Below are 25,722 nucleotides of genomic sequence, written 5' to 3' on the forward strand. Positions count from 1 at the left end.
TAGTTACTGAGGCCTTGTTAGCAAGGTTTAGTTGACGAGGTCTGATTAACGAGGTCTAGCTAACAAGGTCTAGTTAACAAGGTCTAGTTAGCAAGGTCGAGTTGACGAGGTCTGGTTAACGAGGTCTAGCTAACAAGGTCTAGTTAACAAGGTCTAGTTAGCAAGGTCTAGTTGACGAGGTCTGGTTAACGAGGTCTAGTTAACGAGGGCTCAGATTAAACATTATGATAATGACAAATGATAACTTGATAAATAACTTCAAATGATGACTTTAATACTGATCAATAAAATAATCAATGATCAAGAGCCAATTATCAATTATCAATTATCTCCCGCTGATTTAAACTGTTTGGCATGATCAGACATGGAGGAAAAGTCGCCTTTTCAGAACCACTCCTGTAAAACCACGAGCTCGTCCAATCACGTTACAGCAGAAACAGCATCAATATATTCATCATTATGTCGCCATGGTTACCATCATTGTTAAGGGAGGGGGCAGGACCATGCAGGGGCACAGGCAGAGAGGGGCGGAGCTAAGCGCTACACGTTTGAGTGGTATAAAAACATAAAAAGTTTTTTTTAAGTCTCTCATCCAATAAGAAGCTTGACTGACAGGTGAGTGAAAGGAGGCAGGTAAGGGGGTGGGACTAGTTCAGTTTGCCATATTTACACTCGTCCACTGTGCCACTGTTTACACCGATGTCACGATGTAGGAGCCACGCTCGCCACTGCCACCACCCCCGCTGGTTCCACCGCCCTCGCCGCCTTTAGGCTCTCGTTTCTTGGTGACTGGTGTGGGAATGAGCGACGGCCGTGTGGCTGTGGTGGATGATGATGTGGTGGTGGTGGTGGTGGGCGTGGCTGTGGTGGTGGTGTCAACATTGCTCTTCCGGGGGCTGGGAGTGTAGTTAAACGGGCTGACCCGAGCCGCCACAGCGCCGCTGCGCTGCTGAGCGCGCTGCTGCTGCGATGGCGGTGGTTGATGGCGCTCAGGTGGTGGTTTGTCGTCAAGGCTCTCCAGGCTCCGCCTCAGGTTGAGGTTGGAGGAGGAGGAAGATGACGAGGAGGGAATCTTAGAGGGGGCGGGGCTGTCGATGACAGGTGGGGCATTGGCAGTAGGGGAGCGAGCTGAACAGGAAGAGGCGGAGCGTGGGTTATTGACAGGACAGTCCTCCAGTCGGACCCAAACGTCCTCTGATTTATCTGTGAAGCTCCGCCCCCCTTCCCCACTCTTAGTCTTCCTCCAGGTGCCCTTCGACCTGGCAGCTCCCTCCTCCTCGCTCCGTCCCTTCTCACTGGACTCTGATGATGCAGAAAGTACAGAGGAGGAGCTTCCCGTCCTCTTCCACGTCCCTACGCGTGGAAGAGACGTCGAATGTTTGCCACCCGCCCCACCTCCTCCTGCCCCGCCGTTTTCTCTTTTCCAGGTTCCTGTGCGGCTGAAGCGTGATGATGTCACTTCCTGTGGCCGTGATGGGCTCTCGGAGTGTGAGCGGTTGACGTCGTGTCTCCTGGTTGTCAGTGGTAACGGCGTCTCAGGGCTGGACAGCAGCTCGCTGGGCGGTGGCGCCGTCTCTTCCAGCTTCCTCTTCAGGGTGGGACTGGGCGTTTCTTTGATGAAGGTGGACTGACGGACCAGTGCCGGTTTCTCTGGCTCCGGCTTCTGCTTCTTAGTGGCTGAAGAACCCACTCGTGATGCAGACTCGCTCCGTGGAAGGCCGCTGCCCCTCGTTGCGGCGCTCTGTTTGTTGGTTTTGGAGGCTGATGACGACGAAGAGGCACTTCCTGGGGACGCAGTGCGTGGCAGAGCTGACAGCTTTCCTCCCTTCTGATTGGCTGCTACTGAGGAGCGAGATGGGGTAGAGTCCCGGGAGGACCCGCCCCCTTTGTCCATACCCTCGCTGCTTCCTGGAGCTTTCGCCACAGCAGCAGCCCTGGGCTTGCTCCGCCCTCTGGCTGCTGGCTCCGCCCTAGGTTTTCCTGTGATCAGACTTCTGTAGACCTTTTTTCCACCTCTCAGGGCCTTAGACTCCTCCTCCTCCTCCTCCTTCTTGGCGTCCAGTGTGGTGCGTTCTCCTGCCTTCAGGATCCTCGCCCCTCTCTTCACCTCCTTCCCCTCCTCCTCCGGCTCCTCTGTGCTCTGATTGGCTGTCGGCAGGCGGAACGGCGAGCCCACAGACTTCAGGGACAGGACTGAGTCAGAGTCTGATGATGGCTGGCGGGAGAGCGAGGAGGCGGCAGCAGCGGCGGCATTCAGACTGCTGACAATGGAGTTTGCACCTTCCTGGATGGCCTTCCAATCAAAGGACTCTGAGTCAGGGGAGGCAGGGCTTCTGGGCACCTCTGAGGGTTCCTCTGACGGTTCCTCAGATGGTGTCTCCGATGGTTCCTCTTCGGCTAGGATGCTGTCTTCGGCTTTGGGTTCAGGAAGTGGCGCTAGGGCGGTGGGGGCAGCAGGGATGGTGGGGGCGGCAGATGTGGTGGCTATAGCGGCCGCGGCAGCCTTCTTCTTCTTCTTGGGCATGGCTGAGCTGATGCATTCCTGCAGGAGGTCATCCTCTGAGTCGATGCTCAGCGAGCTGAGGGAGGAGTTCCTGGAGAAGCAGACGGGCGTATCCTCCACATGAAACGCTTTTGGAGCATAGCCAGTGGTAGCAGGGGGACGAGGCTTTAGCTCTGCCTGTGGAGGTGGGGCCTCTGTGGCTGTTTTGCTTCCTTCCTGCCTTGGCGGTGGGGGTGGCGCGGCAAACTCCTTGTTGTTGTTCTCCTGGTCAATGTCACTCAGTGAGCTCAGAGATGAGTTCCTGGAGAAGCAGACAGGTGTGTCCTCGATGGCGAACTTCTGCTTCTCATCAGACGCTATCGTGGTCGCCGCCGGTTTGGTTCGGGGGAAAACCGCAGCAGTCTGCTGCTTCCGTTTCCTGCTGTCTTCATCTTTAGTCTTTTTCTCATCTTCGTCCCGCTCTGCACCGTCATCCTCGTCAAAGTCGAGCGAGCTCAGTGAGTCATTGCGTGAGAAGCAGCATGGTGTACCTTCGATGGGCGTGTAGTGTCTAGGTGAGTCAAAGGCGAATCCTGGCTTGGCTTTGGCAGCTGTCACCGTGGCGACATAGGCAGCTCTTTGAGGCATTGGCTTCACTGGAGATGTTGGCTTCTTCTTCTGCTGCTGCTGCTGAGTAGGTGGGGCCAAGGGAGGGGGAGGTGGGGGGAGGGGCGGCGCCTGCAGGACGTCTGAGCTGGGTGGGGCTCTGACAGGTTTTCGGGGTTTGGCTTTGGGCATGGCTGCACTGATGCACTCGGCAAGGATGTCATCACCGTTTTCACCCTCAGGAAGTCCAGCACGCCTCCTCTGGGCAGAGGTGGGCGGAGCTAAGCTTGCCACTGTTACCGCCATTTCATTGGGCGGCGAGTCGATGGTGAGGTCACTGAGCGATGTGGCGGTGGAGAAGTTCAGTGGCGTTCCTTCCACACAATAAACCCGGGGGACCTCCTCCGGTGGTGGCAGCTCCTTCCTTGGCTGTGATTGGGCACGGCTTTGAGGTGGGAGGAGCTTGTAGACAGGAAGCTGGCTGGGTTTCCTTGGTGCCGCTTGTTGCTGTTTCTTTGGTTTCCGTGACGATTTGGGCATGGCCATGTTGATGCATGCTTCCAGAATCTCGTTGTCGTCATCGTCGTCTGATTCGTCCAGGATAGGCTTTGACACTTCCTCTTTCCTGTCCTCAGCGCTGCCTGCCTGCTCGTCCTTCTTCTTCATCTCTGCTGCAATGTAGGGTTCATCCACACTGAGCGCGCTCAGACTGGAGGCTCTGGAGAAGCCGTGTGGCGTGCTCTCGGTCGCAAAGTGCAGCAAGACGTCTGCGCTGCTCTCCTCTTCTTCCTTCTTTTGAGCTTTGTCTTCTTCTTTAGTCTTTTGCGGCGCTGGTGGTAACGGCGGCGTCTTGGCACGACTCGGAGGCATGGTCTGACCTGGGCTATCTGGGAGGTCGCTAGGGCTGACCACACCGCTTGGCATCCCGCTGCACGGTTCGCTGGAGCGCACTGAGCTGGCGATGGAGGAGGTGGAGAAGCTGTCCAGGGAGCTGACGGAGGTGCAGCGGCTGAACATTAACGGCGTCTCCTGAGCATACGGAAGCTCCGGAGGACTCTTGGGAGTCCTGGCGCCTGAGGAGGTCATATGATGGTGGTGATGGTGGTGGGCATGGCCATGGTGATGATGATGATGATGACCACGCCTCCCGCGTGTGGAGGGAGCCACAGCAGCGGTCTGGCTCTCCGCCTCTTTCTGCTGCCTCTGGTGCTGCTCATGAGCGTCCTTCTCGCTGACAGGAAGTGTGGGGTAGTCGTTACTCCCGCCGCCACCACCACTAACTACATTCCCGCCCCTCCTCTTTCTTCCTGTGACATCACCGTCCTCCTCCTCCTCCTCTGAAGACAGCGACGACAGTGAGCTGCCTCTGGAGAAGCAGATAGGCGTGTCCTCAACACAGTAGGTCTGTGTGGACTCCTGGTTACTTTTGGGGGCCGGACGACCCGAAGCTGGTGGAGGGGGGCGGAGCTTGTTGGCAGAAGATGAGGGAGGTGTGGCCACCGAGGGGGCTGCTGTTTCTTCAGGTTTGAATGCCGGTTTACGGGGAGCGTCTGAGACGTACTTCAGACTGTAGTCTATGGGCTGTTCTCCTGTCGGGTCGCCGCCATAGTTGGACTTGGCAGCAGCAGCGTAGCGTGGCGGGACAGAAACGATGCGACTGCTGGCTGCAGAGTCGGCACCATCGTTTCTTCTCCTCAGTCGGCCTTCCTGCTGGTCGTCCTCATCGCTCTCGATGGCACTACGATGACTGGGACTCTGTCTCCCAGAATTCAGCTGTTCATCTGAGTACTTCAGGCTGTAGTTGATGGGCGTGTCAAGCTCCGCCCCATCATCATCTGCCATGTGGTTGGCACTGCGGATTTTGTGGGCTAGGTCAGCAGGGTACTTCCTGTAGACACAGCACTTATTAGCTTCGCTCTCATCCGACGGGTAGAACGGCTCTGAAGACGGTTTGGTCTTCCCACGGTTCCCGTACCCATCAGCACTTGTCACGCTGTTGAGGCTGTCACTAGACGCTCGCACACTAGGTGGGAACACAGGCCGAGTGTAGCCTGAGTCCTCACCACTTCTCTTGGATCCATCTCCATTCTTGGGGCTGGAGAGCACCGGTGTGTTTGCATAGGAGCGTGTTGAGCTACCTGCTCCTCCGACGCCATTACAACCCCGCCCCTTTCTGTGTGCTGCCTTAGGGCTCAAGTTGTCAATGTTGTCGAAGGTTTCCGACAGCTGCTGGGCGTCGAGCTCCTCAAACAAAGCCTTCTGTTTACGGGCATGCAGTGAAGGGGCGCCGGCGCCTGGGGACAGCACGCTGGCATCTTTATAGCGAGCTGGCCGGTTGGCCATCAGGTTTCGGAGAGCAGCAGCACTTCCCATGGCAATCATCTTGTGCCTAGAGTGGATGAGGTTTCGCAGCATTCCCACAGCACCCAGCTCCCATAATGCCTCCTGGTCTTTGGCGTCTCTGGCAGACAGATTCCAGAGCGTCCCGCAGGCGTTGGACACAATTGTCAAACTGTGAGACTTCAGGTGCTGCAGAAGCGTTGGCAGGCAACCGTGTTCACGAAGGATCTGCCTGCAAGACAAGTAATAGAGAAAAGAAAGTCAGGGACAGGTACATAGAAAATAATGAAACTGACTGCAGCTCCCCACCAGATCAGATGTGGACATGTTAATTTCAGGTGTTTACTACAGGTGTGGACACGTTAACTTCGGGTGTTTACACAGGTGTGGACGTGTTTACACAGGTGTGGACATGTTAATTTCAGGTGTTTACTACAGGTGTGGATATATTTACACAGGTGTGGACATATTTACTACAGGTGTGGAAATATTTACTACAGGTGTTTACACAGGTATGGACATGTTTATTACAGGTGTGGACATATTTACTACAGGTGTGGACATGTTTATTTCAGGTGTTTACACAGGTGTGGACATGTTTACACAGGTGTGGACATATTTACTACAGGTGTGGACATGTTTACTACAGGTGTGGACATGTTTATTTCAGGTGTTTACACAAGTGTGGACGTGTTTACACAGGTGTGGCCATATTTACTACAGGTGTGGACATGTTTACTACAGGTGTGGACAATTTCAGGTGTTTACACAGGTGTGGTGATGTTTACTACAGGTGTGGACATGTTAACTTCAGGTGTGGACATGTTTACTACAGGTGTGGACATGGTAATTTCAGGTGTTTACTACAGGTGTGGACGTGTTTAGACAGGTGTGGACATATTTACTACAGGTGTGGACATGTTAATTTCAGGTGTTTACACAGGTGTGGACATGTTAATTTCAGGTGTTTACACAGATGTGGACGTGTTAACACAGGTGTGGACATATTTACTACAGGTGGGGACGTGTTTATAACGGGTGTGGACACGTTAATTTCAGGTGTTTACACAGGTGTGGACATGTTTTCTACAGGTGTGGACATATTTACTACAGGTGGGGACGTGTTTACTACAGGTGGGGACGTGTTTACTACAGGTGTGGACATGTTAATTTCAGGTGTTTACACAGGTGTGGACATGTTTTCTACAGGTGTGGACATATTTACTACAGGTGGGGACGTGTTTACTACAGGTGGGGACGTGTTTACTACAGGTGAGGACATGTTTACACAGGTGTGGACATGTTTACTACAGGTGTGGACATATTTACTACAGGTGTTTACACAGGTGTGGACATGTTTACTACAGGTGTGGACATATTTACTACAGGTGTGGACATATTAACTACAGGTGTGGACATGTTAATTTCAGGTGTTTACACAGGTATGGACATGTTTACACAGGTCTGGACATATTTACTACAGGTGTGGACATATTTACTACAGGTGTGGTGATGTTTACTACAGGTGTGGACATGTTAATTTCAGGTGTTTACACAGGTATGGACATGTTTACACAGGTGTGGACATATTTACTACAGGTGGGGACATATTTACTACAGGTGTGGACATGTTAATTTCAGGTGTTTACACAGGTGTGGACATGTTTACACAGGTGTGGACATGTCAATTTCAGGTGTTTACACAGGTGTGGACGTGTTTACACAGGTGTGGACATATTTACTACTGGTGGGGACATGTTAATTTCAGGTGTTTACACAGGTGTGGACATGTGAACGCAGGTGTGGACATATTTACTACAGGTGGGGACGTGTTTACTACAGGTGTGGACGTGTTTACACAGGTGTGGACATATTTACTACTGGTGGGGACATGTCAATTTCAGGTGTTTACACAGGTGTGGACATGTGAACGCAGGTGTGGACATATTTAATACAGGTGGGGACGTGTTTATTACAGGTGTGGTCATGTTTACTACAGGTGTGGAAATGTTTATTTTAGTCGTTTACACAGGTGTGGACATGTTAATTTCAGGTGTATACACAGGTGTGGACGTGTTTACACAGGTGTGGACATGTTTACTACAGCTGTGACCATGTCAATTTCAGGTGTTTACACAGGTGTGGACATGTTAACTACAGGTGTGGACATGTTAACTACAGGTGTTTACTACAGGATTGGACAATTTCAGGTGTTTTACACAGGGGTGGTGATGTTTACTACAGGTGTGGACGTGTTTACACAGGTGTGGACATGTTTACTACAAGTGTGGACATGTTAATTTCAGGTGTTTACTACAGGTGTGGACATGTTAACTACAGGTGTGGACATGTTTATTTCAGGTGTTTACTACAGGATTGGACAATTTCAGGTGTTTTACACAGGTGTGGTGATGTTTACTACAGGTGTGGACGTGTTTACACAGGTGTGGACATGTTTACTACAAGTGTGGACATGTTTATTTCAGGTGTTTACACAGGTATGGACATGTTTACACAGGTGTGGACATATTTACTACAGGTGTGGACATGTTTACTACAGGTGTGGACAATTTCAGGTGTTTACACAGGTGTGGTGATGTTTACTACAGGTGTGGACATGTTAACTTCAGGTGTGGACATGTTTACTACAGGTGTGGACATGGTAATTTCAGGTGTTTACTACAGGTGTGGACGTGTTTAGACAGGTGTGGACATATTTACTACAGGTGTGGACATGTTAATTTCAGGTGTTTACACAGGTGTGGACATGTTAATTTCAGGTGTTTACACAGATGTGGACGTGTTAACACAGGTGTGGACATATTTACTACAGGTGGGGACGTGTTTATAACGGGTGTGGACACGTTAATTTCAGGTGTTTACACAGGTGTGGACATGTTTTCTACAGGTGTGGACATATTTACTACAGGTGGGGACGTGTTTACTACAGGTGGGGACGTGTTTACTACAGGTGTGGACATGTTAATTTCAGGTGTTTACTACAGGTGAGGACATGTTTACACAGGTGTGGACATGTTTACTACAGGTGTGGACATATTTACGACAGGTGTTTACACAGGTGTGGACATGTTTACTACAGGTGTGGACATATTTACTACAGGTGTGGACATATTAACTACAGGTGTGGACATGTTAATTTCAGGTGTTTACACAGGTATGGACATGTTTACACAGGTCTGGACATATCTACTACAGGTGTGGACATATTTACTACAGGTGTGGACATATTAACTACAGGTGTGGACATATTAACTACAGGTGTGGACATGTTAATTTCAGGTGTTTACACAGGTATGGACATGTTTACACAGGTGTGGACATATTTACTACAGGTGGGGACATATTTACTACAGGTGTGGACATGTTAATTTCAGGTGTTTACACAGGTGTGGACATGTTTACACAGGTGTGGACATGTTAATTTCAGGTGTTTACAAAGGTGTGGACATGTTTACACAGGTGTGGACATATTTACTACAGGTGTGGAAATATTTACTACTGGTGGGGACCTGTTAATTTCAGGTGTTTACACAGGTGTGGACATGTGAACGCAGGTGTGGACATATTTACTACAGGTGGGGACGTGTTTACTACAGGTGTGGATGTGTTTACACAGGTGTGGTCATGTTTACTACAGGTGTGGAAATGTTTATTTTAGTCATTTACACAGGTGTGGACATGTTAATTTCAGGTGTATACACAGGTGTGGACGTGTTTACACAGGTGTGGACATGTTTACTACAGCTGTGACCATGTCAATTTCAGGTGTTTACACAGGTGTGGACATGTTAACTACAGGTGTGGACATGTTTATTTCAGGTGTTTACTACAGGATTGGACAATTTCAGGTGTTTCACACAGGTGTGGTGATGTTTACTACAGGTGTGGACGTGTTTACACAGGTGTGGACATGTTTACTACAAGTGTGGACATGTTAATTTCAGGTGTTTACTACAGGTGTGGACATGTTTACTACAAGTTTGGACATGTTAATTTCAGGTGTTTACACAGGTGTGGACATGTTTACTACAAGTTTGGACATGTTAATTTCAGGTGTTTACACAGGTGTGGACATGTTTACTACAGGTGTGGACATGTTTATTTTAGTCGTTTACACAGGTGTGGACATGTTAATTTCAGGTGTATACACAGGTGTGGACGTGTTTACTACAGCTGTGGACATGTCAATTTCAGGTGTTTACACAGGTGTGGACATGTTTACTACAGCTGTGGACATGTCAATTTCAGGTGTTTACTACAGGTGTGGACATGTTAACTACAGGTGTGGACATGTTTATTTCAGGTGTTTACTACAGGATTGGACAATTTCAGGTGTTTTACACAGGTGTGGTGATGTTTACTACTGGTGTGGACGTGTTTACACAGGTGTGGACATGTTAATTACAGGTGTGGACATGTTAATTTCACGTGTTTACACAGGTGTGGTGATGTTTACTACAGGTGTGGACATGTTAATTTCACGTGTTTACACAGGTGTGGACATGTTTACTACAAGTGTGGACATGTTAATTTCACGTGTTTACACAGGTGTGGACATGTTTACTACAAGTGTGGACATGTTAATTTCACGTGTTTACACAGGTGTGGACATGTTTACTACAGGTGTGGACATGTTAATTTCACGTGTTTACACAGGTGTGGACATGTTTACTACAAGTGTGGACATGTTTACTACAGGTGTGGACATGTCAATTTCAGGTGTTTAAAAAGGTGTGGACATGTTTACTACAGGTGTGGACATGTTAATTTCAGGTGTTTACTACAGGTGTGGACGTGTTTACAGGTGAAGACTACCTGTGTGCCTCATTGGTGGCAATGAGGCTTGACACGTTCCTTAGGATTCCTCCACCGCTCTCAATGATGGCGAGGGTGTTGGTGTGGCTACGGTGTGTCAGCGTTCCCACCAGGAAGGCGAGTGCTCCATCCACGGCGCAGATGTCCGCCTTGTTCTCGGTGCAGTGGGCGGAGAGGTTCCAGAGCGCGCTCAGTACTGACTTTAGAGTTGACTCCTGAAGGAGGAGAAGAAGAAGAGTCAGATCACCTGACCAGGAAGTTAAATACAAGGAACACAGGAAACAGTTTTGTTTTTTTTTTTTAATTACCTTTTGGACTTCAAGGGCGCAGCCCATCAGCGCTCGCACGCTGCCAACTTCCCGCAACGTTTTCTTACTGTTGACATCAGCACGCCATGACAAGTTCCTGAGCACGCTCGCAATCACCTGGATCACAGGTAGACGGACAGGAAGGTAGAAACATTCATCAAAAAAACAGAAGGTCAGTTGGACCAAATTACAAAATCACCTTCATGACACAAAACAGAACAAACTGAGTCTGAGTCAGACTCTTTGGTTTCTCTATTAACTGATTACTTCAACAGAAATGCAACAATTGTTCTATGAATCCTGGAAAACCACCAGAGGCGGGGCTTTCAGCTCTGGATAAGACATTATAAATGCACAGGTGGAGTAGCTAAACCGACAAGGTCAGGTGTGACGCCTGCTGACTCCAACAAGTCTTACTATTCAGGTGTCATCAGGAGATCTGTTCCTAAAGAATATCCTTGTGAGATCACCAGGATTCTGAGTGACAGTGGTTTGGCGGTAACCACGGTTACATACGTAACCTTCAATTCTTTTTCATCCTCTACAATGGCCAGAGGGGGGTGCTTTAAGCACTGGATGACCCAGACCATGGTCACAAAGAATCAAATACATACCAAACTTACTGCATCACAGCTGCAGAGTCTGGCAAGAGGATCATACCCAGAGGATTGGGGGGTGGGGAAGTTCACCATGTAGAACCTTGTGAAAGTGTTTGGAGTCACCCATCAGGCTGCAGCACACAATTGTAACCCAGGTGAAAAACCAGAGTACTAGTTGCATTCCTCTCCGTTCATATGAATACCTGTCTCCTGTGTGATTATGTCATCACCTGCGTTGTTGCGTCATTGCATCACGCCGTCATGTGACCAAGCGCAGCCAATCAGTTCTGCATAATAGAGACAGTCTACCGGGAGATGCGAGCGGGGCATGCTTGGGGAAAAAGACGCTACAGGTACATTCATTCTTCATTGTTTTAACTCATTATTTTACTTTGTCAACTTCTAAAACTAACACAACTAATGTTGAACTATAGGAGCCGGCGACTGGTACCGACAACGGAGCATTTAATCCGATTTAAACTACGGAACTGGTGAGTCGTGCTAACATAGCCTAGCATCACATTCAACTAGCAGGTTAGCCTAGCCTAGCCGTTTCCATTGGTTTACATGAAGCGGTTAGCATTGTCTTTTATGCCCGTTTTCTCTAAATGTATTTAACCAAATTAAGTGCCAACTCTGTCGAGTCATTGTTAAGATATATGCTATTTATCATTGTCATGTGGTAGCAATTTGAAGCACTTTAAGGCCCAAACTTAATGCTTGTTTGGAGCCATTGTTTGAATGCAGTTCAATGCACTTGTATGCACTTTACAGTTACATCTGGTGCTGCTATTTATTGAATGATGTCATGTATTTGTATTATACACTGTTAACTGACATTTGACTTGATATAATGAATAACTTAATATGCGTTTGTTATTTATTATATTATGAACTATTTAATATTGTACAATATGGGAATTCCAATGTATTTATGATGCAACCTGCATTATTTACTGTTGGTTATGAAATGTATTAATGTGTGCACATGGAGAGCTTATACTGGTCCTGTTCCTCTTCATTCAGGCCAGGTCCTGGATGGCGAGCTAAAAGTCTAGGAGCCTGTGAACCGAACCTATGAACTCTGAGCCTGTGAACCCTAAAGCAGCTATTCAACTCAACATTGAAGGACCGATCCTCCTGCTCTGGTTGGGCTAGTAGGAGGCTCCTTTGTAGCCGCTTCTTTCCTATTATCTCACCCCCTCGCTTACTCGCGCCCTTCGAGCGGCCATCACTCACTCACTCACTCACACATTCCTTCCCCACACACTGGACATTCTTCCCTCTGGACTCTAAGAGCCACTCAAGCTGTTATATCTTTGCGATTTTGGGCAGAAACAAACTATTACTTTGTGCTGCCGCACACTTTTGGACTTCATTGAACTCACTGAAATTTTATTCTGTTGTGAATGACCATTCGTTGTCTATGTTGTTTGTTATTTGTCTTCAATATATGGTACCATCAAACTGCAGCTCCTGTCTCAGTCTCTTTCTCCCTCCACTCCTAGAGTCGAACTAAGATCTTCTGACCTAGCCTGTTGATTGTGTTACTCTAGTACCCACATTATACTTAAGTATCGACGCACATACTACACAATACAGTGGGGCAAACGTTGCTTTGAGAGCGCAAATCTCCCATAGGACCACAATGACAAATGAACAGTTGGTCCGATCTATGTATGTTGGCTGTGCTGTTATGCTCTAAAAACACAAACCAGGCACAGAATGGCTGGCCTGTCAAGGTCCTTTCCTGGCAGGGGATTGTAACGTGCCAGTTGTATTGGCTGATTGAAGTTCGACGCCAACATCACCTTTGACAGAAATAATGCGTGGCCACAAGGTGACCCTTGAGTAATCTGGGTGACCCTCAGACGTGTAGGGCTGACAGACAAGGCGTGAAACAAAGCTGGCCCTCTAGGGACTCGTGGGGCAAGCAGTGCTCTGGGTCCACATGCCTGTCTGCACACCATGGCAAAAACAACCATGACTTGATCTAACACTCTAAGCGGGTAGATGGAGCTCTGGTATTCTGACCCTCCATCTGTGACAGGAGGTCCTGCCTGTCCGGGAGGTGCTACGGTGGGCTGCAACAGACTGTGGGCAGCAATGGAACCTATGACCTCCCTTGCCATGTGAACCCTCTGTAGCCCTGCCAGAATCAAATGGGGCAAAGGAAAAGGTTAGAGGAGACGCCCTGGCCACTCATGTGCCAGGGCACTCTGCCCCAGAGATCTGGACTCTTCCCTGCAAGAGACCCAGAGGTGGCAATGGTACCTGGCCTCTAAAACAAAAAGATCTACTTCTGCCCTGCTGAGGAGATTCCACATGGTGAACACCACCTGTGGGTGAAGATGCCACTTCCCTGGGGAGGGTTTACCCCGTGACAGGATATCTGCTAACTGGTTTCGCTCTCCAAGTAGGTACATCACCCTCAGACTGGCTAGGCGTCCCGGGTCACCTGCAGTAAATGTGCAGGACTGGTGCCCCATTTGTGGTTGATGTGAGACCCCGCCATGACATTGCTCAGGCGCACAAGGACATGGTTCCTCTGAGAAACAGGAGGAAACGTCTTAATGCCAGATGCACAGATGTGGCTCGAGCACATTGACGTGGTCCGGGTTAGGGTTAGGCACCAGATCCCTACCCTATCCTATCCTAACTCTAACTCATTGATATGGGCTCTCTCATATTTCTGAAACCAAGGGTTGTGTCTGTAGTCAGAGAAAACCTAATAGTCACCATTTTTGTGGATCAGCACCGCTGTTGGCTGTTTCTGTCTGACCAATTAAGATTTAGCTACCTCGTTTGATTATCAAGGCTTTGGGCCAGGTGTCAGATGGTTGCCATGGAGACAGGTGAGCTTACCTGTTGCAGGTCTTCACTGTCAGACTTGAGCTGGGCGACCATTGCTCTCATGCAGCCCTTCATGGAGCACAGCGTGGCCTGAGAAGAAAATACATTGCTGTATTCTGATTGGTTCCAGCAGAAGTGTATTTGACTGATGAACCTATCACTGCTTTTGCTCTCACCTTATTGGCTACGTCTCCAAAGGTGAGGTTAGTGAGCGCCATGCCCGCATACCGTCGCAGCGTGACGCTATAATGATCACTGCTTAGACCAAACATCTCACAGTCCACCTGCAGAAGCTCCGCCACCGCCTGAAGGCCACCTGCAGGGAACAAAAACCCACATAAATAAAACAGCCTGTCAGACCACCTGCAGGGCCTAAAAACCCACTTAAATAAAAACAGCCTGTCAGACCACCTGCAGGGCCTAAAAACCCACATAAATAAAAACAGCCTGTCAGACCACCTGCAGGGACTAAAAACCCATCCCTGTGGTGGTGACTCACCCAGCTCGTTCATGGCGTGCCGATGTTCCTCGTCAAAGGACAGCTTCATCAGGACGCAGACGGCAGGACAGATCTGGTGCTCCACAGGAGACGGCACTACAGACAAACGGAGTTTAGTCACATGGTCACAATCTGAGCTCTTGATTGGTCATTGTGTGTCAACACTCACTGGGATTGTCCTCCTGGTCGACGCCCCTCTCGTGGTTCTCCTGCCAACTCCAGCATGCCTCGCAGTAATGACGCACCTGTTCCAGCAGGTGGAGAACTCTGATCTCACGGCGCCCTCGCTTGTCATCCGGTTGACTGTGAACGATATTGTGAAGCGCTGCCGACGCCCGTGCACGCGCCTCTTTACTTCCCCGAGAGTTACCTGGACACCAGGTGAGACACAACTTATTACATCACAGCAAGGATCAACTGTTACTTAGCAACACAGAGCAACTTTTACCTAGCAACAGGGAGTCCTTGTCGTTCCCATGAAGCAGCTGGATAAGCAGTGGCAGACAACCTGACTGACGCATGGCAATGCATGAATCCTGAGAGCTTGACATGGCGAGGAGCGTCCGCGACATGTCGTCTTTATCATGAGTTCCCAGCATGGACAGAAGACTGTAAACCATCTCCACCTGTAGGGGGCAACATTACCATTACAGTGTAACAGTGTGACTGTCTCCAACTGTAGGGGCTGATTTATAAAATGAATTTTTACAGTGTTTACAGATGACTAAGTATTCATTTTGAGGGTTAGAAATGTTCACTGTAGTGTTATTGGGCAGATTACCAACCTTAGTTCCAAGGTGGCTAGTGATTCGTCGAGGCACAGAATAGCTCGCCTCATTAGCTGGTTCGGGGTCCAATCGACTGCTGGAGCTCTAAGCACATCATCAGATAAGATTTAAATTTAATCAAATTTCAACTTTAATACATTTATTATTAGATATTAGTACAAAGGCAAATGGTGAAACATAAAATATCTAACTGACAGTTCTCACCTGAGCTCCAGCCAATCCACTGCTGTCGCTCGCCCCCTGAGCATCCTCCACCTAAAAGAGAGACAAAGTAAACTACTGACATGCACCAAGATCATACAGAAACACCAGAAATATTTACACTAAAAAAACAGAAATAAGTTAAAGCTGTAAAGATCTAGATTTACACAGAAAAGCTTTTTAAAACCACCAGACACAATTAATATGTCCTCAAAAGTATATACTACCATAGTACATACTAAAATACACCACGTTCCACATTATTATGCAAATGACATTTTTCTCTTATTTTCCTAAATTTTAATGCAAATGACAGTCAGAATATTTTTCAAGTCATCGGCAGTTAGAGCATAATTCAAATGTTTTTGAACAAACTTGATAATGATAACCATTATTTTAAAAAAAATAAAAACCTCAAAATGTACTGTTCCATAATAATGTGGAATGCGGTGTAGTATGTACTTGAAAGGTATATACTAACATAGTACACACTAAAACAGTGTGTACTTGAAAGGTATATACTAACATAGTACATACTAAAATAGTGTGTACTTGAAAAGCATATACTAACATAGAACATACTAAAATAGTGTGTACTTAAATAATACATTCTAACATAGTACATTACAAAGACGATAGAAAGTTTCTGAATTAAACTTCAAAATAAAAGCCCCTGCAAACTCATGCCAGTAATCATAAAGGGGTTCTTAAATTCATCAGTTGTACTATTGGGTGAGCTCACCTGCAGTCGAGCTCCCAGCCGCAGGATGTCCTTTTCTATCTGCTGAATACGAGCCACACGAGCCTGCACACAGACACAATCATCATTCACATAACTGCAGAATGAGTCCAGACATTTAGGCTGGTTTAATATTATTAATGTAAATACAGAATCATTGAGGACGTCATCCAGCAGTTATCAGATGGCGCTGAGATCACCAACAGACTTCGACAGCTGGGGTGGTCACACTGTCATTGATTACTTTTTTGTTTTAGCCCGACCCCCTCTTACCTGGGCCCTCCTCTCCATCTCCTGACATGAACCCAGCTGTTCCTCCATGGCCGAGCGGATCTGACGAGCTTCAAACTCCAGCTGACGACGACTCATATCCGTCTGCAGAGTGAACTACAACCAACACAGAGCGTTTAAACTCCAAGAGAACAGACAGAACAGGGGGACCAAGTGAGACAAAGACCTACGTTCTCAGTGAGCGGCAGGCTGTCAATCCTCTTGGTCAGATTCTGGAGCTGAGCGTAGTACCAGTCCTTCTCCTTCTCCTCCTTCTCCAGCTCAGCCAATAGGAGAGACCTGTCAACACAACGGCAGCCAATCACAAAGGGGGAACATCTGTTACAACCATGGCCACGAAAACTATAACCATGGGAACTAAAACTATAACCATGGGAACTAAAACTACAACCATGGCCACAAAATCAACAACCATGGCTACAAAAACTATAACCATGGCCGAAAAGACTACAACCATGGCCACGAAAACTACAACCATGGCCACGAAAACTACAACCACGGCCACAAAAACTACACACACGGGCACAAAAACTACAACCATGGCTACGAAAACTACAACCATGGCCACAAAGACTAAAACCACGGCCACAAAGACTACAACCACGGCCATGAAAACTACAACCATGGCTATGAGAAACTACAACCATGGCTACGACAAACTTCAAGCATGGCCACGAAAACTATAAGAATGGTAAAAAAAACTACTACCACGGCCACAACAAACTACAACCATGGCTATGAGAAACTACAACCCCGGCCACAAGAAACTACAACCATGGCTAAGAGAAACTACAACCATGGCCACGAGAAACTACAACCATGGCTAAGAGAAACTACAACCATGGCCACGAGAAACTACAACCATGGCTAAGAGAAACTACAACCATGGCCACGAGAAACTACAACCACGGCCACAAGAAACTACATCCACTGCCATGAGAAACTACAACCATGGCCACGAGAAACTACAACTATGGCTAAGAGAAACTACAACCATGGCCACGAGAAACTACAACCACGGCCACAAGAAACTACAACCATGGCTATGAGAAACTACAACCCCGGCCACAAGAAACTATAACCACGGCTACGAGAAACTACAACCACGGCCACGAAAAACTACAATCATGGCCATGAAAAACTACAACCATGGCTAAGAGAAACTACAACCACGGCCACAAGAAACTAAAACGATGGCCACAAGAAACTTCAACCATGGCTACAAAAAATAAAACCATGGCTACGAAAAATACAACCATGGCTACGAGAAACTACAACCACAGCCATGAGAAACTACAACCATGGCTACGAGAAACTACAACCACGGCCATGAGAAACTACAACAATGGCTAAGAGAAATTACAACCACAGCCACAAGAAACTACAACCATGGCTTCGAAAAATACAACCATGGCCATGAGAAACTACAATCATGGCCATGAGAAACTAAAACCATGGCTAAGAGAAACTACAACCATGGCTACAAGAAACTACAACCACGGCCACGAGAAACTACAACCATGGCTAAGAGAAACTACAACCATGGCCACAAGAAACTACAACCATTGCCACGAAAAATACAACCAATGCTACAAGAAACTACAACCATGGCCATGAGAAACTACAACCACGGCCATGAGAAACTAAAACCATGGCTAAGTGAAACTATAACCACAGCCACAAGAAACTAAAACCATGGCTAGGAGAAACTACAACCACGGCCACAAGAAACTACAACCATGGCCACGAAAAATACAACCATGGCTACGAAAAATACAACCATGGCTACGAAAAATACAATCACGGCCACAAGAAACTTCAACTATGGCTACAAAAAATACAACCATGGCTACGAAAAAACTACAACCATGGCTACAAAAAATACGACCATGGCTATGAGAAACTACAACCATGGCCATGAGAAACTACAACCATGGCTAAGAGAAATTACAACCACAGCCACAAGTAACTACAACCATGGCCATGAGAAACTACAATCATGGCCATGAGAAACTACAACCATGGCTAAGAGAAACTACAACCACGGCCACAAGAAACCAAAACCATGGCCACAAAAAATACAACCATGGCTACGAAAAATACAACCACGGCCACAAGAAACTACAACCATGGCTACGAAAAAAACAACCATGGCTACGAAAAATACAACCATGGCTATGAGAAACTACAACCATGGCTAAGAGAAACTACAACCACGGCCATGAGAAACTACAACCATGGCTAATAGAAACTACAACCATGGCCACGAGAAACTAAAACCATGGCCACAAGAAACTACATCCATGGCCACAAGAAACTACAACCATGGCCACAAAAAATACAACCATGGCTACAAGAAACTACAACCATGGCCATGAGAAACTACAACCATGGCTAAGAGAAACTGCAACCACGGCCACAAGAAACTAAAACCATGGCCACGAGAAACTACAACCACGGCCACAAGAAACTACAACCATGGCCACGAAAAACACAACCATGGCTACGAAAAATACAACCATGGCTACGAGAAACTACAACCACGGCCATGAGAAACTACAACCATCGCTACAAAAAACATTGGTTGTAAATATCAGTCTACATTGGCTGTAAACATTGGCCTGCATCTGCTGTTAGCATTCTATCACCAGTAGCAGTTACTGTTTAGAAAGTAGTACCTCTCCTTTTCCAGCTCCTCCAGGCAGCGGTCGTGGCTGTCTCTGCCTGCAGACGGCAGCCCTCTCCTGGGGAATGTTGGGGGAATCTGTGGACCTGCAGCCCCTCCTACTGGAGCTCCAGATCCAGAAGAGGCTGAGCTGGAGGAGGATGAGGGGGGCAGAGGAGGTCTTGACCTGGGTTTAAAGCCTGCAGAGTCAAGGCTCATCTCTGGAGATCAGAACAAGCCAAATTAATCACCAAAATATTGTTCTATACATGTACTGGAAAAACCCTGAGGTTGAATCAAGTATGCACCAGTCTACCCATCTGTCTACCTGAATGTGAGTTTGGTCATATCAAACCAAAACATATCTAGATAGTTTAGCAAAAAATCGAGACACTAAAGACAGCACGTGGATTTTTAAGTAAAGAAACTAACCGTCATCCACTGTGGTATCACTGAGGTTTCTACTGTCACTGTGGCATCAGTGAGGTTTCTACTGTCACTGTGGCATCAATGAGGATTCTACTGTCACTGTGGCATCAATGAGGATTCTACTGTCACTGTGGCATCAGTGAGGTTTCTACTGTCACTGTGGCATCAATGAGGATTCTACTGTCACTGTAGTACCAATGAGGTTTCTACTGTCACTGTGGCATCAATGAGGATTCTACTGTCACTGTGGCATCAGTGAGGTTTCTACTGTCACTGTGGCATCAATGAGGATTCTACTGTCACTGTAGTATCAATGAGGATTCTACTGTCACTGTAGTATCAATGAGGTTTCTACTGTCACTGTGGCATCAATGAGGTTTCTACTGTCACTGTGGCATCAATGAGGATTCTACTGTCACTGTAGTATCAATGAGGTTTCTACTGTCACTGTAGTATCAATGAGGATTCTACTGTCACTGTAGTATCAATGAGGTTTCTAATGTCACTGTAGTATCAATGAGGTTTCTACTGTCACTGTAGTATCAATGGGGTTTCTAATGTCACTGTAGTATCAATGAGGTTTCTACTGTCACTGTGGTATCAATGAGGTTTCTAATGTCACTGTAGTATCAATGAGGTTTCTAATGTCACTGTGGTATCAATGAGGTTTCTACTGTCACTGTGGTATCAATGAGGTTTCTAATGTCACTGTGGCATCAATGAGGTTTCTAATGTCACTGTAGTATCAATGAGGTTTCTAATGTCACTGTAGTATCAATGAGGTTTCTACTGTCACTGTGGTATCACAGGTTTCTAATGTCACTGTAGTATCAATGAGGTTTCTAATGTCACTGTGGTATCAATGAGGTTTCTAATGTCACTGTGGTATCAATGAGGTTTCTAATGTCACTGTAGTATCAATGAGGTTTCTACTGTCACTGTGGTATCAGTGAGGTTTCTAATGTCACTGTGGTATCAATGAGGTTTCTAATGTCACTGTGGTATCAATGAGGTTTCTAATGTCACTGTAGTATCAATGAGGTTTCTACTGTCACTGTGGTATCAATGAGGTTTCTAATGTCACTGTGGCATCAATGAGGTTTCTAATGTCACTGTAGTATCAATGAGGTTACTAATGTCACTGTAGTATCAATGAGGTTTCTACTGTCACTGTGGTATCACAGGTTTCTAATGTCACTGTAGTATCAATGAGGTTTCTAATGTCACTGTGGTATCAATGAGGTTTCTAATGTCACTGTGGTATCACAGGTTTCTAATGTCACTGTAGTATCAATGAGGTTTCCAATGTCACTGTGGTATCACAGGTTTCTAATGTCACTGTAGTATCAATGAGGTTTCTAATGTCACTGTGGTATCACAGGTTTCTAATGTCACTATGGTATCAATGAGGTTTCTAATGTCACTGTGGTATCATAGGTTTCTAATGTCACTATGGTATCAATGAGGTTTCTAATGTCACTGTGGTATCACAGGTTTCTAATGTCACTATGGTATCAATGAGGTTTCTAATGTCACTGTGGTATCACAGGTTTCTAATGTCACTATGGTATCAATGAGGTTTCTAATGTCACTGTGGTATCACAGGTTTCCAATGTCACTGTAGTATCAATGAGGTTTCTACTGTCACTGTGGTATCAATGAGGTTTCTAATGTCACTGTGGTATCAATGAGGTTTCTAATGTCACTGTAGTATCAATGAGGTTTCTAATGTCACTGTGGTATCAATGAGGTTTCTAATGTCACTGTGGTATCAATGAGGTTTCTAATGTCACTGTGGTATCAATGAGGTTTCTAATGTCACTGTAGTATCAGTGAGGTTTCTAATGTCACTGTGGTATCAATGAGGTTTCTAATGTCACTGTAGTATCAATGAGGTTTCTAATGTCACTGTAGTATCAATGAGGTTTCTACTGTCACTGTGGCATCAATGAGGTTTCTAATGGCACTGTGGTATCAATGAGGTTTCTAATGTCACTGTGGTATCAATGAGGTTTCTAATGTCACTGTGGTATCAATGAGGTTTCTACTGTCACTGTAGTATCAATGAGGTTTCTACTGTCACTGTGGTATCAATGAGGTTTCTAATGTCACTGTGGTATCAATGAGGTTTCTAATGTCACTGTAGTATCAATGAGGTTTCTACTGTCACTGTGGCATCAATGAGGTTTCTACTGTCACTGTGGTATCAATGAGGTTTCTACTGTCACTGTGGTATCAATGAGGTTTCTAATGTCACTGTGGTATCAATGAGGTTTCTAATGTCACTGTAGTATCAATGAGGTTTCTAATGCCACTGTAGTATCAATGAGGTTTCTAATGTCACTGTAGTATCAATGAGGTTTCTAATGTCACTGTAATATCAATGAGGTTTCTAATGTCACTGTGGTATCACAGGTTTCTAATGTCACTGTAGTATCAATAAGGTTTCTACTGTCACTGTAGTATCAATGAGGTTTCTAATGTCACTGTAGTATCAGTGAGGTTTCTAATGTCACTATGGTATCAATGAGGTTTCTAATGTCACTGTGGTATCAATGAGGTTTCTAATGTCACTGTAGTATCAATGAGGTTTCTAATGTCACTGTGGTATCACAGGTTTCTAATGTCACTATGGTATCAATGAGGTTTCTAATGTCACTGTGGTATCACAGGTTTCTAATGTCACTATGGTATCAATGAGGTTTCTAATGTCACTGTGGTATCAATGAGGTTTCTAATGTCACTGTGGTATCAATGAGGTTTCCAATGTCACTGTAGTATCAATGAGGTTTCTACTGTCACTGTGGTATCAATGAGGTTTCTAATGTCACTGTAGTATCAATGAGGTTTCTAATGTCACTGTAGTATCAATGAGGTTTCTAATGTCACTGTAGTATCAATGAGGTTTCTAATGTCACTGTGGTATCAATGAGGTTTCTAATGTCACTGTAGTATCAATGAGGTTTCTAATGTCACTGTAGTATCAATGAGGTTTCTAATGTCACTGTGGTATCAATGAGGTTTCTAATGTCACTGTAGTATCAATGAGGTTTCTAATGTCACTGTAGTATCAATGAGGTTTCTAATGTCACTGTGGTATCAATGAGGTTTCTAATGTCACTGTGGTATCAATGAGGTTTCTAATGTCACTGTGGCATCAATGAGGTTTCTAATGTCACTGTGGTATCAATGAGGTTTCTACTGTCACTGTGGTATCAATGAGGTTTCTAATGTCACTGTGGCATCAATGAGGTTTTTACTGTCACTGTAGTATCAATGAGGTTTCTAATGTCACTGTGGTATCAATGAGGTTTCTAATGTCACTGTGGTATCAATGAGGTTTCTACCGTCACTGTAGTATCAATGAGGTTTCTAATGTCACTGTAGTATCAATGAGGTTTCTATTTGTTTGAATGTTTCCTGATCATATCAATGCTCCTAATTGACAGTTCTTTATTTAGACCCCTCAGACTGATGATCATTACTACTGTCTGTGGATATCTAACTATTTTACTGAGCATTTGAATTTGAAGTTTTAATCTACATCACCATAACCTCCAGACATCACTAAGATCATTGTGTAAGTATGTATTTACCCTTCAGCCTCTCAATGAGCTCCAGCTGAGATCCAGATGCTTCTCCAGACTCCTCTTCTATGGTGCCCTGCAGCTGCTTCAGCACTTCCTGTTTAGGGCATCAAAAGGCCATCAGAGTGACATCAGCAGTAATGTATGTATCAGTCAGGTGGTAATTCACATATATTGGTGGTTTTGTGCATGAGCGCCAAAAAAATGGTTCCACAGCTACCCCTAGGAGCCTTCATGGCTTGGTCTGTGCTACAAGGTTATTTTATCTGCTGGCACTGGTGCCATAAAAATTGGGAGAGAGAGGTGTGTGTACACGTATGTGCATGTGCTCGTGCACTTAAAACTGACCTTTAATACACCTCTCAAATCCTTCAGACTCAACGAAGTCCAGAGGGTTGAGGTTCATGTCCACTCTTCATATTTTTTATTTGTGTCACATTATTAAAGACAAGCTGACTGTCAATCCGCCATGCATGGCCCTCTGTGCGTGGAGCTCAGGTGACACGATGGCAAGGATGGGACCTGCTACCGGTGATAGATCGGACTGGCTTAAGGAGTCATGTTTCAGAGGAGGGCTGCCTTAAACAAACTCTGTGTTTCTAATAAAGCCTGTAGGCTTGACCATATTAAAAACAAGTACCAGTCAGCATAATTCTTCGTTCTCTACTGCCCCTCTCTTTCTCTTCGTCCCGCCTGAACTTTGTTGTTTAACGCATGGCCCATTACAGGTCAGGGTCAGTGAGATGGCCTGTCACAGGTCAGAGTTGGTGGGATGGCCCGTCACAGGTCAGAGTTGGTGGGATGGCCCGTCACAGGTCAGAGTTGATGGGATGGCCCGTCACAGGTCAGAGTTGGTGGGATGGCCCGTCACAGGTCAGAGTTGGTGGGATGGCCCGTCACAGGTCAGAGTTGGTGGGATGGCCTGTCACCGGTCAGACTTGCTGGGATGGCCCATCACCGGTCAGAGAGGTTGGTTTCTGCATTAAAGTCTGATTTAAGGCTTGTTCATAGAATAACCATAGTTCTCTCAGTTGCTATTACATTTGCTGTCATTGTTAACGAGACCATACTGCATTAACACAGCCATCCCATATGACATGGAGAATCAGACAGAGCAGTGTAAGATGGAGAGATGAAGAACAATATCACTCCTTTCTGCATGAACTGTCTAGTTAATACTACTAGTTAATACTACTACTAGAACTAGTTAATGTTCAGATAAATGTGGGATCAAAAATGTCATTTTCAGTGGTTTTCAATGGGACATTTTTGGTCCTTAGGAACAAATGTGTGGGTTTTTGTATAGCTTAGCCATTTTAGGATAATTTGAGGAACTGACACCACAATTCTAAAAACTGCATAAAAATGAATATCCTCTGTCAAATCTGAGCTATATTCAGTCCACACAACCACAATGGCTTGAAAAAAAAAACTGAATGGCACAAATAATCCACAGGAAAAAAAAACCCACAGGAGGATCCATCCTACCATCCAGACTAGCACTGTGGCTCTGCTAATGGACACAAACAGGAAACAGGAAGCAGGAAAGGAGACATGGGAAACAGGAAGGACAGGACAATAAGGAGTAGAAAGACTGAGGGTACAAAAACAAACAGGATCAGGATTAAACCACGAAACTACAGACTGTTAAAGAAGGAGCTTTAACATGAGGTACCTTCATGTGGGACCCCTCGTTAATGATGGACAGAGAAATTAAAGAAGCTCTGACAGGAAGTACCTTCATGTTGGACCCCTCGTTAATGATGGACAGAGAAATTAAAGAAGCTCTGACAGGAAGTACCTTCATGTTGGATGCCTCCGTCTCCAGCTTGGTCAGGTGGTTGGAGTTATCCTGCAGCTCCTGTCTGAGGTTGGAGTTCTCCATCTTCAACACCTCCACCTGCCTTAGCAGCTGGTCGTACGACGCTGCCGCCATGATGGACGCCCCACAGCTGACCTAAAGGGAATGAAACAAACAGTTCACTACTGTGGAGGGGAGGGGCTATGAGGTCATGGATGTGATGTCGTAGTGGGTGGAGACAATGGAGGTCAGAAGGATGTAGTGGTGACCACAATCGGTGAGAGAGAAGTGAGGCTTTAAACCAGCTGATTCTATCTGTTAACCAGCTGATTTTATCCATTAACCAGCTGATTCTATCTGTTAACCAGCTGATTTTATCCATTAACCAGCCGATTCTATCCATTAACCAGCTGATTCTATCTGTTAACCAGCTGATTCTATCTGTTAACCAGCTGATTCTATCTGTTAACCAGCTGATTTTATCCATTAACCAGCCGATTCTATCCATTAACCAGCTGATTCTATCTGTTAACCAGCTGATTCTATCTGTTAACCAGCTGATTTTATCTATTAACCAGCTGATTCTATCCATTAACCAGCTGATTCTATCCATTAACCAGCTGATTCTATCTGTTAACCAGCTGATTCTATCTGTTAACCAGCTGATTTTATCTATTAACCAGCTGATTCTATCCATT

The 25,722-nt window shown here is 46.1% G+C and overlaps 1 protein-coding gene across 2 annotated transcripts; it reads right to left on the reverse strand.

Annotated features, from left to right (window-relative positions):
* apc (APC regulator of WNT signaling pathway) lies at positions 1-25,176 on the reverse strand. 2 transcript variants are annotated; one of them, XM_041810113.1, is made up of 16 exons: positions 25,025-25,176; positions 23,233-23,320; positions 19,221-19,428; positions 16,713-16,821; positions 16,525-16,638; positions 16,255-16,317; positions 15,516-15,566; positions 15,309-15,395; positions 14,972-15,149; positions 14,693-14,893; positions 14,524-14,619; positions 14,201-14,340; positions 14,037-14,114; positions 10,573-10,689; positions 10,265-10,479; positions 1-5,660 (listed from the first exon to the last, which is right to left on the reverse strand). In XM_041810113.1, the coding sequence occupies exons 1-16, from the start codon at positions 25,157-25,159 to the stop codon at positions 692-694; spliced, it is 6,849 nt and encodes a 2,282-aa protein (XP_041666047.1). In that variant the 5' UTR covers positions 25,160-25,176; the 3' UTR covers positions 1-691. The 2 variants fall into 2 exon arrangements, with proteins under 2 accessions (XP_041666047.1, XP_041666048.1); XM_041810114.1 differs by lacking the exon at positions 25,025-25,176 and adding an exon at positions 23,572-24,494.
* Between the last annotated feature and the right edge of the window lie 546 nt (positions 25,177-25,722).

Source organism: Cheilinus undulatus, linkage group 17, assembly GCF_018320785.1.
Source record: "Cheilinus undulatus linkage group 17, ASM1832078v1, whole genome shotgun sequence".
Lineage (NCBI taxonomy): Eukaryota > Metazoa > Chordata > Actinopteri > Labriformes > Labridae > Cheilinus > Cheilinus undulatus.